The 17,856-nt window shown below is 41.2% G+C and overlaps 1 protein-coding gene across 3 annotated transcripts in view; it reads left to right on the top strand.

The window, feature by feature from the left end:
• The first annotated feature begins 229 nt into the window (after nt 1-229).
• Nucleotides 230-17,856, top strand: part of LOC133140031 (NACHT, LRR and PYD domains-containing protein 3-like) — a 59,623-nt gene continuing 41,996 nt past the window's right edge. Inside the window, exons 1-4 of one of the 3 annotated variants that reach the window (XM_061259551.1) lie at nt 230-444; nt 1,352-2,789; nt 3,114-3,446; nt 14,908-15,081. In XM_061259551.1, coding sequence (XP_061115535.1) covers nt 336-444; nt 1,352-2,789; nt 3,114-3,446; nt 14,908-15,081 — 2,054 coding nt within the window. In that variant the 5' untranslated portion in view covers nt 230-335. Of the gene's footprint in view, nt 468-1,349; nt 2,790-3,113; nt 3,447-14,907; nt 15,082-17,856 lie in introns of all 3 variants that reach the window. The other 2 variants (XM_061259550.1, XM_061259549.1) reach the window with 2 other exon arrangements.

The raw sequence follows: 17,856 nt of genomic DNA, 5'->3' as shown, positions 1-17,856 counted from the left end.
AATGGTTGTAGTGCATTGAGTGTTCATTACATACTGATACAGCACACCTCTTCATGTGTTTATTTCACACTGATACAGCACACCGCTTCATGTGTTTATTTCAGTCTCTCCTGCGCACTCTGGTGGAGCTGAAGAAGAATGGAAAGTTTAAACTGTTTCAGAGTCATCTGAATCAGGACTGCCCAGAATGCTTTAAGACTCTGTCTGAAGAACCTTCTGTGCTGGAGAAGTTCATAAAGGTGAAGGAATCCTTCAAGTGTCATCAAAGCCATGATTACCCAGAATGCAGTGAGAGAGAGCAGGAGGATCCTGAGGTCCTGTACATTGTTGAGAAGATGCTGGAGACCTGTGGCAGTGAGAGGTCTCTGAAGATCACACTCCACATCCTGAGGAACATGAAGCAGAAGGATCTCGCTGACTCACTGGAGAGAGATGAGCAGCACAGTAAGTTCTCTCATTGCTACTGTGTGTCCATTAGAGTACTGACATGAGTTTAGCAAACAGACCTCACAGTGGAATATTCTGATTTATAGAATTCACACTTTCATGATAATGCTTTACCTTGATAATCTTACATCTAGAAAACACCATGCACAACATGTTCACAAAGGCATTTAAGTGAAATTATAGCCTCGAGTAGTGATTACAGGGGCCAGCAAATGCACAGAATATTAAATGTATCTGAAGGGGATTCAATGCAGGGACTTTCTGCACAAAAGTCAGTAACTAAAGCACTGTCCCATCAGACTGCCCTGAGTTTGTGCAGTAACTAAAGCACTGTCCCATCAGACAGACTGCCCTGAGTTTGTGCAGGAACTAAAGCACTCTCCCATCAGACAGACTATCCTGAGTTTGTGCAGTAACTAAAGCACTGTCCCATCAGACAGACTGTCCTGAGTTTGTGCAGTAACTAAAGCACTGTCCCATCAGACAGACTGCCCTGAGTTCATATTCAGGGCAGAATAGATTTTTAAATGACCATGTGACCTTTGAAGGTGGTATTTACCACAAGGATCTCTGGGAAACCTGAGAAATTACATGGAAAATGACCATTGAAACCATTATCAGTTTTCATGTTTTTCTTATTGTACAAGTGCAACAGTATGTACTTTTTGCTATTATTTATTATATTATTTGTGATTGATTATGATTGAGAGGTCTGTAATAGAGGCGTGTGTTACACTGTGATGCGAGTAAAATACTGTGAAAACTGACTGCATAAGCCTTTTCTTTTTAATCTTAATGTTATTGAATGGGAAATGTTAATCTTATTTTAAACAAAATTATATTTTCTATATATATATATAGCTACATGTATATTTCCTCTCTTCAGATGAATCCATTAAAAGAGTCCAGCAGGAACTGAAAACTCATCTGAAGAAGAAGTTTGAATGCATATTTGAAGGTTTAGCAACGCATGGCCACTCAACCCTCCTCAATGAGATCTATACAGAGCTCTACATCACAGAGGGGGGAAGTGGGGAGGTCATTAATGAGCATGAGGTCAGACAGATTGAGATGGCATCCAAGAGGCAAACCACCCAGGAGACTCCAATCCTCTGCAATGACATCTTTAAGCCTTTACCTGGACAAGAGAAACACATCAGAACTGTGCTTACAAAGGGCATCGCTGGCATTGGGAAAACCGTCTCTGTGCAGAAGTTCATACTGGACTGGGCAGAAGGAAAAGCCAATCAGGACGTTGATTTCATCTTCACTCTTCCTTTCCGAGATCTGAATCTGAAGAAGGAAAGAGCATTCAGTCTAATGCAACTTCTGCAGCACTACTTTCCACAACTGAAAGAGATCCAAAGTGTTGAAAGTGATGAAGTCAAAGTTGTGTTCATCTTTGATGGTCTGGATGAGTGTCGACTTCCTCTACATTTCCAAAGCAATGACATCTGCTGTGATATAACAGTGTCATCATCAGTGGATGTGCTGCTGACCAACCTCATTAAGGGGAATCTGCTTCCCTCTGCTCTCCTCTGGATCACCTCCCGACCTGCAGCAGCCAATCAGATCCCTCCTGAGTGCATCCACCAGGTGACAGAGGTACGAGGGTTCAATGAACCACAGAAGGAGGAGTACTTCAGAAAGAGAATCAGAGATCAGAGCCAGGCCAGCAGAATTATCTCACACATCCAGTCATCCAGGAGTCTCTACATTATGTGTCACATACCAGTCTTCTGCTGGATTTCTGCTACTGTTCTGGAGACACTTTTGAGTAAAGTAGAGAGTGGAGATCTGCCCAAAACTCTGACTGAAATGTACACACACTTCCTGCTCATTCAGACTAATTTGAAGAATCTGAAGTATTGTGGCTCCGATGAAACAAACCTGAAGACGTCAGCATCAGATACAGAAATCATCCTGAAACTGGGGCAACTGGCTTTTCTACAGCTGGAAAAGGGCAATCTGGTATTCTATGAAGAGGACCTGAGAAACAGTGGCATGGATGCCTGTGAAGCTTCAGTGTACTCTGGGGTGTGCACAGAGATCTTTAACGAGGAGCGTGGGTTGGATCAGGAGAAGGTCTACTGCTTTGTGCATCTGAGCATTCAGGAGTATCTGGCTGCCTTGTTTGTGTTTCATTCATGTGTACATGAGAACAGAAATGTGCTCAGAGCAGGAGAATCCGAACCTTACAGTGACCGGGTGCAGCTGTCTGATTTACACAGGACTGCAGTGGATCAGGCCTTACGGAGTAAGAACGGACACCTGGACCTTTTCCTCCGATTCCTTCTCGGCCTCTCTCTGGACTCCATTCAGACCCTCTTTGGAGGACTACTGACACAGACAGGAAACAGATCTGATGGAGGAAGATGGAGGATGATAACAAAACCTTTTACGAGACTATGGACACAGACAGGAAGCAGATCCCCTGTAGCAGACCACCATACACAGACAGAAAGAAGATCTGATGGAGGAATATGGAGGATGATAACAAAGCTTTTTACGAGACTATGGACACAGACAGGATGCAGATCCCCTCTAGCAGACCACCATACACAGACAGAAAGAAGATCTGATGGAGGAATATGGAGGATGATAACAGAACTTTTTCCGAGACTATGGACACAGACAGGATGCAGATCCCCTGTACCAGACCACCACACACAGACAGAAAGCAGATCAGAGAGCATTGAGAAAACAGTCCATTGCATTAAGACAAACATCAAATCTGTATCTTCAGCAGAGAGGACCATTAATCTGTTCCACTGTCTCAATGAACTGAATGACAACTCTCTAGTGGAGGAAATCCAGAATTCCCTGAGATCAGGAAAGCTTTCTGATAAAAAGCTGGAACCACACCAATGTTCAGCTCTGGCCTTTGTGTTACTGATGTCAGAGGAGATCCTGGATGAGTTTGACTTGAAGACCTACAACACATCTGCAGCAGGTCATCAGAGATTGGTACCAGTAGTTGGGAACTGCAGGAAGGCCATGTGAGTATCATGTCTTTATTCATGTAGATGATTGACAGCATATTTCCATACTTTATCATTCTAGTCAGAATAAAGTGCAATATAATTGTCAGGCAACTGAACATTTGATTATAATTTCTGAATCTAGCTTGTGCCCTCATTTCTGAATCCAGAACATAAGCAGTATGAAGTGCAAAAACTCCTTACTTATATATTTAATTTCATTTAATTTTTTATTATTATTTCCATACACAAAGGCACACAATATACTAAGTATCTGCGTCAAAATGACACAACCCTGAATGCATGTTCCTTTACCTTCACTCGATAAATAGTGTTGCAGTCGAGAGATTATGCCACACCAAATAATTCTCAACAAAAATATGTATTCACAAGTTTGACAAATATCTTTAGCAAGACAAGTGTTTACAGTAAAGCAAAACAATGATACAGCACTGTAAATTGGAGGTGGTCAACCTGTAGTCTGTAAAACAAAAATAAAATAACAAACTAAAGACATTTCCTCTAGCTTCTTACTGCCCATCCACTCGCTCCTCTCTGTTGGGCCACAACTGTTCATCAACATCACAGCACCTGATATTTTCTCTTGCCATGCAACGTTGGAAATATCTCCTTGTATGCCACTGACATCCCCTGCAAGCTTCCGGTGTAATGTCCTCACACCCAGCTCCATGGCTTCTAGCAAGGACATCTGGGTATGAGGCTGGCGGTCATACACTTTCCATCTCCCTGTTGAAAATAATTCCTCAATTGGATTGAGGAATGTTGAATAGGGTGGGAGGAACAGCATTGCCATCCTTGGATGGGCATCAAACCACTCCCTGATGAGAGCAGATCGGTGAAAGCTGACATTGTCCCAAATGACTACGTACACTGGCAAGTCAGCCCTCACCAACCCCCTCTCATCCTCAGGAATGAGATTGGCATAAAGGACCTCCAAGAAAGCCAGGAGACACTGGGTGTTGTAGAGCCCAATGAGGGGGATGTGGGCAGTCACACCATTTTCTGATATGCCGGCTCACATCCTTACGTTGCCCCCACGTTGACCTGGCACATCAATTTTGGCCCAGTGACCTATAAGATTTCTGCCACGTCGTCTCACTTTTGTTCAATTGAAGCCTGCCTCATCAACATATACGAATATGTGTGGAGTTTCATTAACCTCCAACTCCATTACTCTCTGCAAAAGATACAAAAACATTGTGGATTTAATGGCATTATTTACCCTCACCATGTTGACCATTTCATTTTCCTGTTCAGGTGTGAAAACATTTCTTCTTCCCCCAGCATGAGGTAGTGCTTCAGTTCTATAAATGCAAGCAATACAGTAAGAATTGATAAACAAATTAAATGTAATCTAAATTCTAAAATTTTACAGGTGTATATGTAAAGAAATATGTAGCATGATCACGTACCTGTTTTCAATCCTAAATGTCCGGATTATTGAGGCCACTGAGTGTCGCCAGAGATTGGGCTGGACCCTCTGACCAGCCTCGGCCATGGTTAGGCCATGGTTAAGTACATGGTCCACAATTGTAGCCTGTATGTCATTCAAAATTCTTTGCCTTCCCCCACCTCTTCCCTGTCCCCTGTGCCCTGCTCTCGCACGACCACAACGGATTCAGATATCTTGCCCTCTTGCAAGACGTTACATTACATTACATTATTGGCATTTGGCAGACGCTCTTATCCAGAGCGACGTACAACAAAGTGCATACCCATAACCAGGGATAAGTTCGCTGAAAGACCCTAGAGGGAAGTACAATTTCAATTGCTACCTGTACAACAAAGGTAAGGACGAGGGCCTTTTTTTTATTATTATTTTTTTTTTTTGAGAACAAAGAAACAAACAAACAGAGCAAAAGTGACCAAAGTTAACTATTCAAACACTGCTTACCTAGCCAACTAAGAATACCGATACACAAAGCAAGTCACAGAGACAACAATTAAGGCTCACGGGGAGGTAGGGAGGGATGGGGAGAGGTGCTGCTTGAAGAGGTGTGTCTTCAGCTTGCGCTTGAAGGTGGGGAGAGATTCTACAGTTCTGACCTCAACGGGGAGTTCGTTCCACTACCGTGGAGCCAGAACAGACAGTAGTCGTGAGCGTGATGTGGAGGTTCGGAGAGGGGGAGGTGCCAAGCGGCCTGTGGAGGCTGAACGAAGAGGTCTGGCAGGGGTGTAGGGTCTGATGATTTTTTGTAGATAAGCTGGGGAAGACCCTTTAACTGCTTGGAAGGCTAGCACCAATGTTTTGAATTTGATGCGAGCCATGACAGGCAGCCAGTGGAGGGAAGTAAGCAAGGGGGTGACGTGTGAGTATTTGGGAAGGTTGAAGACCAGACGAGCTGCTGCATTCTGGATGAGTTGGAGGGGTCTGATGGCAGACGCTGGGAGGCCAGCCAAGAGGGAATTGCAGTAGTCCAGGCGGGACAGAACCATCGCTTGGACCAGGAGCTGGGTCGAGTAGGGGGTGAGAAAGGGGCGGATTCTCCGTATGTTGTATAGGAAGAACCTGCATGACCGGGTCACCGCCACAATGTTCTCGGAGAGGGACAGTCTGCTGTCCATCACCACACCGAGGTTCCTTGCACTGGGTGACGGCGTGAGTGTGGTATCCCCGAGGGAAATGGAGAGATCCAGATGGGGAGACGGCGGGAACGAGACGAAGAGTTGGGTATCGTCCGCGTAGCAGTGGTAGGATAGCCCATGTGCAGTGATCACAGGGTCAAGGGAGCGAGTGTAAAGAGAAAAAAGAAGCGGGCCTAGGACTGAGCCCTGGGGAACTCCTGTGGCGAGGGGCCGAGGTGTTGATACCGAACCAGCCCAGGCAACCTGGAAGGAGCGACCAGAGAGGTAGGACTCAATCCAGTCCAGGGCTGTGCCACAGATGCCCGTTGCTGACAGGGCAGACAGGAGGATGGAGTGATCCACAGTGACGAAGGCAGCAGAGAGATCTAGGAGAATGAGGACAGAGGAGAGGGATGCTGCTCGTGCGGCATGGAGTGACTCACTGACGGAGAGGAGCGCAGTCTCTGTCGAGTGGCCCGATCTGAAGCCAGACTGATGGGGGTCTAGCAGGTTGTTGTTGCTCTTCTCCCTCCATTTTTCATCCAGCCACAAGTGTGCTAGAAGCTTAGCAGTATATATGTGTTCTGATCTAACTGTTGGACCAGTTGCTAAACTCTATGTAAAGTGGACAGCACGTGTGATTGGTTGCTTCGACCTGTGAACTAATTTGTGGGTACAAGATTTGCCTGAATTTTAGATAAAGGGAGCCATACATGTAGACCTATTTTCTTTTTTTTAAAGATATTTTTAGGCCTTTTTTTGGACAGTATAGTATAGAGAGACAGGAAGAATGGGAGCGAGAGAGAGGGGAAGACATGGGACAAATGTCAGATGGTCGGATTCGAACCGCCGATGTCACGGCTTGCAATGAGCATGCGGTCAGTGCTCTACAGGCTGCGCCACCGAGACACCCATGTAGACCTATTTTCATAAGGAGATCCTGAGTGCCAGTGTATTGGTTGTTGTACTTGTACTATGTACTATTTTGCATGTAAGAATGTGAACATGTGTATAAATAGATGTGGGAGTGATGGCATTCAAATGAGAAATGGTAAAATCCATTTTGATTAGGGACTTAATCAAATGATTTTTGTGTCAATTACTGACATTTGGGTTTACTAGTTCGCAGAAATGTGCTTTACAGTAGCATTTTGTGTGAAAGCAATCAAAAATGATATAGTGAACAAATTAGATAATGTTGTGGGGTTTGTGCTTATAGTTTGGCTGACCGGACATGTGATATTTCAGTTATTTTTCCTGAAAATGTATAACTAATAAGTAATAAAATGAAAATCCAGAAATGACACAGCTGGAAACAAACATAGTCAAGGGCATGTCTGACTCCCTGCCAGAATTTGACTCTGTTCATTCTCCTTTTATCAGCCACTCACAACAGGCGAACCAGATGCGAGACTCAGACGGAGGTTTTTTTTTGTAATAAAAGGCTTTATTACCAAATAGCAGGTCAGACAGGCGAGGTTCAAAAGCCAGCAAACGGATACAGCAGGGATCAGGCAGTTCATGATAGATAGTCCAGGCAATAGGTCAGATTTCCAGCAAACAGATGTATCAATGGTAATCCAAAGAATTGTAGCGGTCACAGGCAATGGGTCGAAAAGAAACGGGCTAATCAAACAGAAACACAAATCAGAAACCAAAGTCGAGAAACAGAAACAGGTCGAAAACTATGGGTCGAAATCAGACAGAAGGAATAAGCTAAACTCGGAGGTCGGGGATGAAACAGGTCTTAACGGGTATCAATCAGAAAACGCTGGAAAGAATGGAATAAACAAATGGCTTTAAATAACACAGGTAACGAGAGGGAATGGGAATCAGGTGGGGAAACAATCAGGAAGTGAAACAGGTGAAACAAATGATTGAAGTGAAATGAACTGACAGGGTGGCTACGGTGTGCACAGAGGTAACAAAAGACAGAATGCAAAACACCTTTCACAATTTCCTACCAGTTTGCGACCAATTTATTAATTGTTTCTGAGGATAGATGGACAATTCTGTGCCATGGTCCACATAGGTACTTTCACATTTAAAATGGTCGGAACACTGTTGTCACAGTTAGAATCTTTATGAACAATCATAGAAGCAATACCGTTTTATTTGGTAGCATGTCTCTGTTCTGGAAGCCTGCCAGTGAAAACCGAGGCACCCATGCTTCTATACAGCAAGATCATTGCTTTGTAATGAAAATTATTTCAACAGCCAACGGATTTCACATTGTGAGGAGCACATGCCCAACGGCCCGTAGCTTTCACTGAGGACGGCAGGTGACAGTTACTGCAGTTGTTGTTGCGCTGAAGCAGGAGTGGTGGTGTGTAGCTCCAGAAAGGGACCGCATGTTGGCCAATGTAGAGTGTTCCCCAAAAATGTAAGTAGTAGGCCAAAGAGAAAAAGTACCCAGCCAGGGGTTCAGATGATGTCCCCTGGCCTCTTTTTTCTGATGCAATTTGGAGGCTTCTGGTGTATTTTAATATGTTAAATTAATCCCCAACACATGCCTTTATTCTTAAGAATTTTGTTTACATTTACATTTAGTTTACATTCAAATATGCCGACATCACATACAATTTAATCTTTTAGTGTTTAAAATTGTTCTTTATATTAATTTAGCACACAATTGGAATCACTCCGTTATTTGTAAATAATAAAATACCCTATTCGTAAAACCACAATTAAGCAGCAATCAAATTTAGAGCATGTTTCCCAATTCATAGTCACTGATGAATTAATTTAACTCGTTATTAATGTTTCTGTTAAGTAGCCTAAATAATATGCTCACTACACATTACATAATGTAAAACATATTCCATAGGTTACATGAATTGTATTTAAGACATTTTCTGCTGCAACACCAAATGACGCATGTGTTCGCTAAATTGCCAAAAATGCAATCGATATGGATGCAATAATGTTACGTTGTTCAACACCGAATCTGACAGAAAAACAGTGGTTTCCATGCAACGTCTATGCAACGTGTTGTCTTTTAAAGTACAAAATTTTATCATACATAACGTGAACTGGCATAGATTAGCCTATAGCATTATATTCACCGTTTCTAGCAGCTAACGTTAGCTAGTTAGGCAAAGCATGGCATATCTATCTATTTGAATCTTCAAAATATTACTTATTTTGAACAATACATCATCATACTACGTTCTAGCTTCATTTTGGTTATAATGCATTGACATTTTCATAATTAGGCAAACATTATATTTTAACGAGAGTATGCCAGATCCATACCTTCTATTGCAATGCATAATGGATTCTGGCTGGCACATGGAGCAAAGCTACTCTGGTAGTCTATGCAGAGATTATCTGTCACATAAAGCCAGCAGGGGGCGCTGTATAACCATTTACATACAACTGAAGATACCCTTGATAGAATCATCTTATAGGAATGTATGTTTTACAATACACTTGACTGGTACAATATTTTATAGAAAGTCATTAACTTGTAGTGTTATTTATAACTCTGTTACATCTGCGGTGCAAAAAGTTAGTATGATCCGCCTAGTTATCCCACAGTCTTCAAGCTATCGACATCAAACTGGAAAATGTCTGTCGGTTATGTAAGGTTTTCCAGGGAAAAATAGGAATGAATGGAGGAATGTTCAGTTTCTACACTACAATTTTATTTTCTACAATTCTCTCAATTTTTACACAACATACATATAGGCTATTATACATCAAAATGTTCGTATACATTTACACATAGCTTGTAAATGCTAATATTGACAAATAAATGTAATCAATCATAATTGTATATTAAGCTCAGGTAGCATACAGAATTAGAAACTACTTCAATAAATAAATTGGTGCATTGGAATCGATCGGGGGGAAAAAGAAATTTGTAAGGAAATCTCAACAGAAATAGATCAATATTAGATAAAATAATAAATAATTGGAATTATGATTTAGGACGAGAGGATGTAAAAGCAGTGTGGTCAAATAGTATTTAAAATACATAATCTCTCATCATATAATCAATAAAAACTTGAGGCTCATACAATTTTAACTCATGAATAGAATACATTACATCAGAGACCAAATTCATAAATTTGATCAAACTGAAAGATAGTATGGCACCGAAAATGATAGAATGGCAGCACAAAATTAAATGTCATTTACATTTGGAAAAAAATATTGCAATAGGAAGGAAGAAAGATATTAAACGAGGAAACTGCATTACCGATTTTAAATTCAGAATGAATTTGGAGTGGATTAATGGATAAGGCTTAAATACCTTTGTCTTATTTGATGGATAGTTTTTTCCTCCTTTCTTTCTTGTCAAATAGAGCGGAAATTTCTTAACTCAGTGGTGTGTTGAATATGATAAACATGAAAAATAAAAACAATTTGTATTATTAAAAACAATCGTATATGACTGGCCTTTTATCCATGAATATTAAAAATCTAATTTTAGAGCCTGAGGTACAGGAAGTGAAGGTTTGGCACCTGTATGGGAAAATGCCTCCTGAATCATCCACATCTGAGATAATAATAAAAATGGTTGTATATTTTCTGACATTTTATACAACTACAAATGGTCAGAATCAGCCCATATAACACAGCATTATTTTTATTGCATGTTTACCATTTAATCCCCACAAAAAAGAAAATTCTAAAAATCATACAGTATCAAGATGAAAAAAAAGGTTTTTAAAAGATGTCAAACACTGAATGGGGTCAAACTGATCCCAAACATAATAGGAGGGGTTAGCGCATGAATAAAATAACAAGCACTTTGAAGGCAAAAAAGAGAAATGAAAAAAACCCTGCACATATCACCAGAGGCTTCAGTCTCCTGTATTTTTACTGGAATCTATTATTAAACCATCAGTGGGTGCTGAGCTGAAAACGGGGCAGAAAACCCCCCCAAAGTGCGTCTTGGTCAGAAACTGTTTTCAGTCATTTTCCTTGAGAACAATACAACAATTAATTAACAACAATTACCTTTATTACATGTTGCGCTGAGCGCTGATGTGGTAGTGCCGTTTTTCATTTGAAAATGTATTTAATCTCCCTGACGTGATGCATAAAAGACAGCTTGTTTACATGCCAATTGATTATTCAAATTGTTGGAACACCTGTAAAGCAGGGAAAATGAATGAAAGCAGGTTGAGACGAATGACCAGTTTAAAGTTTTCCACCCTGTCTATTTGCAGCTCGCCAGCTGCCACTGGCCACTGCTATTAATGTGGAATTTAAAGCTCGACAGCTGCCACTATGCTACAGGCCGGGGCAGTTAAGGTAAATGACTGGGACACGCAAGGTCGGTGGTTCTAATCCCGGTGTAGCCACAATATGACAGCCGTTGGGCCCTTGAGCAAGGCCCTTAACCCTGCATTGCTCCAGGGGAGGATTGTCTCCTGCTTAGTCTAATCAACTGTACGTCGCTCTGGATAAGAGGGTCTGCCAAATGCATTAATGTAATGTAATGTAATGTAAAAAAACAGCCAGTCTCCATGACAGAGGAGTAACAAGTAGAAGTTGCTGATGTTTATTTATTTACCTTTATTTAACCAGGAATGTCCCAATGAGATTAAAAATCTCATTTTCAAGAGAGACCTTGAAGGCAGCAGCACAAATAATTTTCTAACCAAAAGTTTCATACAAACAAACAGCAAATTACACAAAGTTCATTAACAAATATAAATACTATAGTCAACTAGGTAACTAAGCTGGGCAATTTAGAATGTCACAATCAAGAAAAAAAAAAAAAAAGGATATACCAATGACTAAGTCTACTGGCGGCCAGTGCTGGCCAGCTGACCCGATACTATACGGTACAATGAGGAGTGAGAGCCCTACAATTTGTAATGAATCTCAATCAAGACTAAAACTATATGTTACAGGTTCAGTTATAAGGTCAGCTGCAAATTTCAAAAAGCTAGGATCTAAAAGGTCATGACCAGCAGATATTCTTGGATCTAAGGCTTTAAGGGCTTTGTGCACTTCCTGTACTGAAAAGGGGGTAAATCTGAAGGTTTGACTATGATACACAGGTTCATCAGCACAGGGTTGTATGGAAGCAGATGAGACAAACGGAGAGGTTGAAGATATGAAGTGCTCATTAAAACAGTTGAACATTTCAGATTGGTCATAAACAGCAACTGAATCATTCATTACACAAGGAGGTAAAACATGAGTTATTGTTCACAGACATTGACTTAACAGATTTACAAAATTTTCTAGGATCATTTAGATTTGTTGTAGTAACAGACAAATAAAACTCTTTCTTTTGCAACCGAAAGTCCTTCCATAGTCTCCCCGAACTCCTCCCATACCCGGGTTTTGGCTTCAGTGACTGCCGAAGCCGCAGCCCTTCTGGCCACCCGGTACCTGTCTGCTGCTTCAGGGGACCCCCGTAACCCCAATAACAAGACGCCGCTCGGGTTAAGATCAGGCAGGCCATTCCTCCCAGCCCCTCTCCAGGAGTTTGGTTCCGGAACCAGTGCTGTGTGTGGAGGTGAGCCCAACTATATCTAGTTGGTACCGCTCCGCCTCCTGCACTAGCTCCGGTTCCTTCCCCACCATTGATGCAACATATCTCACACAGCTTTCTTTGTAGGTTATCAAAGTGTTCCCCAAAAATGTAAGTAGTAGGCCAAAGAGAAAAGATAGCTAGCCAGGAGGGGTTCAGATGATGTCCCTGGCCTCTTTTTTTCTGATGCAATTTTGAGGCTTCTGGTGCATTTTTATATGTTAAATTAATCCAAAATACATGCCTTTATTCTGAAGCATTTTGTTAAGTTTACATTCCGAAATACCAACATCACATTACATTTAATCTTGTAGTGCCATTAACCAGACATTTGTTCAGAAAGAAAGAAGAAAATAAGTTAATGATAACTTTTTACTGGAATAAACAAAGTATTTTACAAAGCATTATATGAAAGATACATGTTAAACTTTAATGATGTTGAACAATAACTCTAATAGGTTTATATAGTCAGTCATCCATGTCAGACTCTACCCAGTCCGTGTGAAAAGACACCAATGCTCTGCGAAGCTCCTCTCGGAAGCTGGGAACTGATGTTGCGTCAATTTGAAGTGATTTGTTTATCAGAACATGGGCTTCTTCCTCCTCTAGCTCTGTACTGCATGTAGGCTGGCATTCGCCAAATGACCAAAAACGTAATCGTTATGGAGGCAATATCATTCCCTTTTCAACGCCAAATCCGTGGTTTCCATGCAATGTCTATGTAACGTGTTGTTTTGGAGAACGTAAACACATAGGCTATTGGTGACTATTGGTAATATAATTAGTGCTGTACAATATGTAAATTAGTAGTTGTTAGTAAGAATAGCGCTATACAACATTAACCATCGCGGAAAGCAGGAAGTAAGGAATATGAGACTGGGAATGAATGTTGAAAACCCAGAAACTACCGAAACCACCCGAATAATGTAGCACACAGACAGGGGAGGGTCTCTGACTCGGAAACATTCAGACACAGACATAACAGGGGAATCACGAATGCATCGAATAGTAATGTATGAATGAACAGACCAAATAAGATAGGAAAAATAATACATGACAAGAATAACAAGAATAAACAATGATAAACTTAGAGACTTAGAAACATAACGGACAACACTGATTGTGGAAATATGCCGTTCCCAACAACCAGGTAACAAATAACAGAACACTGTATGCAAAATAAACAGTGCTAAAAACAGTGCTGCTGGACATTGCAGTTATTAGTAAGAAATGAGCTGCTAGATATAGCTCAAAGTGATATAAAATAAAAAATACATAAAATAAAAATAAAAACTTAATAAAAATAAGGACAGAATAATAATAATAAGCAGTGCTGCTTGATTAAAGCTAGATTAAAAAGCTAGGTTTTTAGTTGCCATTTAAAAATGTCCACTGAGCTTGCTGTTCTGAAATGAATTGGCAGGGTGTTCCATAGTTTATGGGCGTAATTTTCTTTTGTGAACCACGGGGAACAATTAATAAACCAGCTGCAGATGACCTGAGGGCTTGTGAAGGGCCATAAAACAACAATGAGTCTGAAATGTAAGAAGGAGCTAAACCATTCAGAGCTTTGTAGACAAGTAAAATAATCTTTAAATCAATTGTAAAAGATACAGGGAGCCAATGCAGTGGAGCTAAAACAGGAGAAATATGCTCTTGCTTCCTTATTTTTGTTCAAAGTCTCACTGCAGAGTTCTGCATTAATTGTAGAATTTCAATTGATTTTTTTGGAAGACCAGTAAAAAGAGCATTGCAATAGTCCAGCCTACTTGAAATAAAAGCATGGGCTAACTTCTCAGAATCCTGAAGTGAAGGGGTGAGTGCTTTCTAGTCTTGATTCTTGGCTTTTGATTGCCTTTGAGGCAGGGGTGCACAGGAAGGACTAATCCACTACAGGATTGCAGCAATTAAAGTCAAGGAAGCCATTAAAAACAACCTCAACGAAGGCAGAGTAATAAGAAAAAAAACAGCCAAAGCCATGGGTGAAGCAATAGGCCTACATCAAACAGTTATAGTTTTGGGAGGTAGATGAATGTATCTGATATATGTTATTGTTATGATGCAGATACCTTTTAAGGGCACAGTCTACAGTATTGTTGTGCATATTTATGTAGGGTGCCAATAATTCTGGAGCCCACAGGATATGAGCATGTTGTGTATATGTCAGTCTGCCTTTAGCTGTGTTAGCTTGCAATGCTGTGGGAAGTTTGTCACAGAAAACCAAAAGGAAAAAAGCAAACTCCCTGTCCACTGAAAGATGTGTGTTATATTTTACATCTTACCTTTAGCTGTGCCAAACGTCCCACAACATTGCAAACTAACTCACTGCCCACTCTAAAAGATGTTATCTTTCCTAACCTTTTAATACTATAATATACTCATTTTTCTTTACAGACTGAACAGCTGTGCCTTAACAGAGGAGTCCTGTGAAATTGTGGCCTCAGTTCTCCAGTCATCAAACTCACCCCTGAGCGATCTGGACCTCAGCAACAATAACCTGGGAGATGCAGGAGTGAAGCTGCTCTGTGCTGGATTGATGAGTCCAAACTGTAAACTACAGAGACTGGGGTGAGTAGTGCACTGAAACCTTAACTAAATAGAATGAGTGATTATGGCTCTATGCAGTGAAATGATAAAAAGCTCTTTCTCTCTCAGTTTACTACTCTGTCCATCAGCATTCTTTCTTGGTCCACATTAGTCTCATCCCTCTCTTCTTACTCCTCTATCTAAAACCTCATGAGTCTTAGGGTTGCCAGGTTTGTGGTTCCTGACCAGAATGTAAGGTTTCAGTGGAGTCTGTAGTATCAGGGTACGGTTGATGACTGGATTTTGGATGTCTGATTGATGTGGTAAACGACTGACCACCAGCATAGTAAAATATTTCAGGTCTGTCACACATTGCAATCGTCATCCATCTCCACTATTCACTATATGCTATGCACTCTTATCAAATCCTTAATTTTACCCCACTCTCTGATGAAGGTGAGCTGTACTCCTCACAATACAGTACATTTCCACCTATAGAACAGGACTTTTTTGCTGTGGCACTAACCTCCATTGTTATGAAGTGTTTGGAGAGGATTGTGGTGTCTCTGCTTAAAGAGGAGGTCAAATCTTTACTAGATCCCTTTCTATTTGCTTCTCCAGGCGCAAGGTACAGACAAATAATTCCTAATGTCCAGTATGTGAAGGAGAATGCTGCTCTCAGAAGATAAGTCAGCACAGGGCCCCCTCAGGGTTGTGTTCACTCCCCGGTTTTATTCACACTAAATACAGATGAGCACCAGCAGCCAACCTGGGAACTGTACCTAATGCACAGGGGCAGTAGCCTGGTAGTGTAGCATTCTGCGATAGACAGGTTTGTGCAGTGGTGTGACTCAAACCATCTGATTTTAAATGTGAAGTAGATGGTGTTTGACCCTACATCAGTGGGCGATCACAGGCCAGTTGTTATCCATGGCCAAGCCATCGCACAGGTTTTAATTTCATTTGTATTTTTAATAGAAGACTGTCACTCAGATATTTTAGACCATCAAAAAGTGGTGAGAAAAAACTCCCCAATAGGTAATCTCTGGAGGAACTTTGCTGTTGGGGGGGAGCTCATCCTCCACTGGCTGGTAAGGTGTAAAGTAAAGGTAGAATGGATTTAATATAAATGTGAAATATGAAATCTATCACATCCATTCAAATCGGTTGAGCAGGTTATAGTTGAGGTAATAAACTTATTATCAATCTTAGACGCAATTCCGCTATGTTTGGTGGTATGTCTCTGTTCTGGAAGCCCTCCCAGCCATCCATACAAGCATGGATAAGACCAGGACGGGGCAACAGCAAACCCCCAGAACTATCATACACCAACACACTGTTTGTAAGATGGACTCTGGCTGACATGGTAACTATGTGAACGACATTCGGCTACCGGAAGAAGGCCTTCATCCAGTCAGCTCGAGGCCATTTGAACATTATGTGGGCTGTGAGTACCAACAGCTATTTAGACTTACAAAAATGAAACCAGGGGAAATTACTGCTTGTAATGGTGATGTCTATGCCGATGTGTACGGCTTTGGCTTAACTACCTCGTAAGCTCAAGGCCATTCAAACTAGTGAATCAGTATTTATTAGACTATGTGCACCAATGAGCTTGTTAGTATATTTGCCCCAAGTGCCGAGTCTTAAACCAGTTAGAGGGAAATGTACTTCTCCTATTTCAGTGTAAATGAATCCTCACTCATTGCCAGTGAAAACACAAGCAGCCATGCTTCTATACAGCAAGCTCATTGCTTTTTAATGAAAATTATTTCAATGACCAACGGATTTTGCATTGTAAGAAGCCCAACTGCAGGTAGCTTTCACTGAGGATGCCAGGTGACAGTTACTGTGGTACACTCAAGCAGGAGTGGACCAGAAAGGGGTCCAGAAAGGGACCCCATGTTGGCCAATGCGACAGAGGCAGACAGCAACCAGATCTTGTCATGGTGTTTCCCAATGGAGGCTTGTCTGTTCACGTGGGGGCGCCATGGAACAATTTTGGCTATCATACTGACAAACACCAATAACAGACTACCAAGGCAACCAAAAGCCTAGAATCAAGAGCCGAAACTGAAATCTTTCTTATAACTGAACTAAAGAAGTGCTTGAATAGATCCAGCCAATCAGAAAAGCAGAGAAGCCAACTGTCCCGTTATTGTTGGTCCCTTAAAATGGGGGGTTTTGTATAAAAGGGGATGAAATTCCGACATGGGTCACCTGAAATTGATGTACAGTAGTGTGCAGTGATGATTATACACCACCACGTCTGTCTAAACGGGGTCCTAATATTACTTCTTTTAAAAAATGTGGTGAAAATACTGTTGTAGGCAATGAGAACAACAAAATCATTCCCACAATCACATTGGGGTAAAAGTATGGCTATTAAACAGAAACACTGAAAACATTTTTTTTTTAACTTTTGCATCGCATGAATGCATGTTTAAAGGCTCATTCCATCATTGTCGATGCTAAACTATTTGTTTAAACTGATTTGAAGCAACATTATTTTGCAGAATTACTTCTGATGGTCAGTTGTTCCAGTATTTAAGGTAACACAAACTTTGAGCAGTGTCACAGTGTTATACACGATGGCACGACGGTAGGAGCTCTGCGAGATTGTTCGTAGCATCGTAGCCTTACATGATGCCGGTTGGTCACTTAATGAAAAGAATCATCGGGTGACATAAAAGTTATGACTTGGCCCGCTAAAGACCTGATTACGATTGAGCAAATCTGGGATTTGCTGGATACCAAGATAAATAAATCTGTAACATCGAAATAATCTCTTTGGAATGAACTTCAAAGCATATGGAA

Source organism: Conger conger, chromosome 11 (genome assembly GCF_963514075.1).
Source record: "Conger conger chromosome 11, fConCon1.1, whole genome shotgun sequence".
Classification (NCBI taxonomy): domain Eukaryota; kingdom Metazoa; phylum Chordata; class Actinopteri; order Anguilliformes; family Congridae; genus Conger; species Conger conger.
This window is presented reverse-complemented; position numbering and strand designations above follow the sequence as displayed.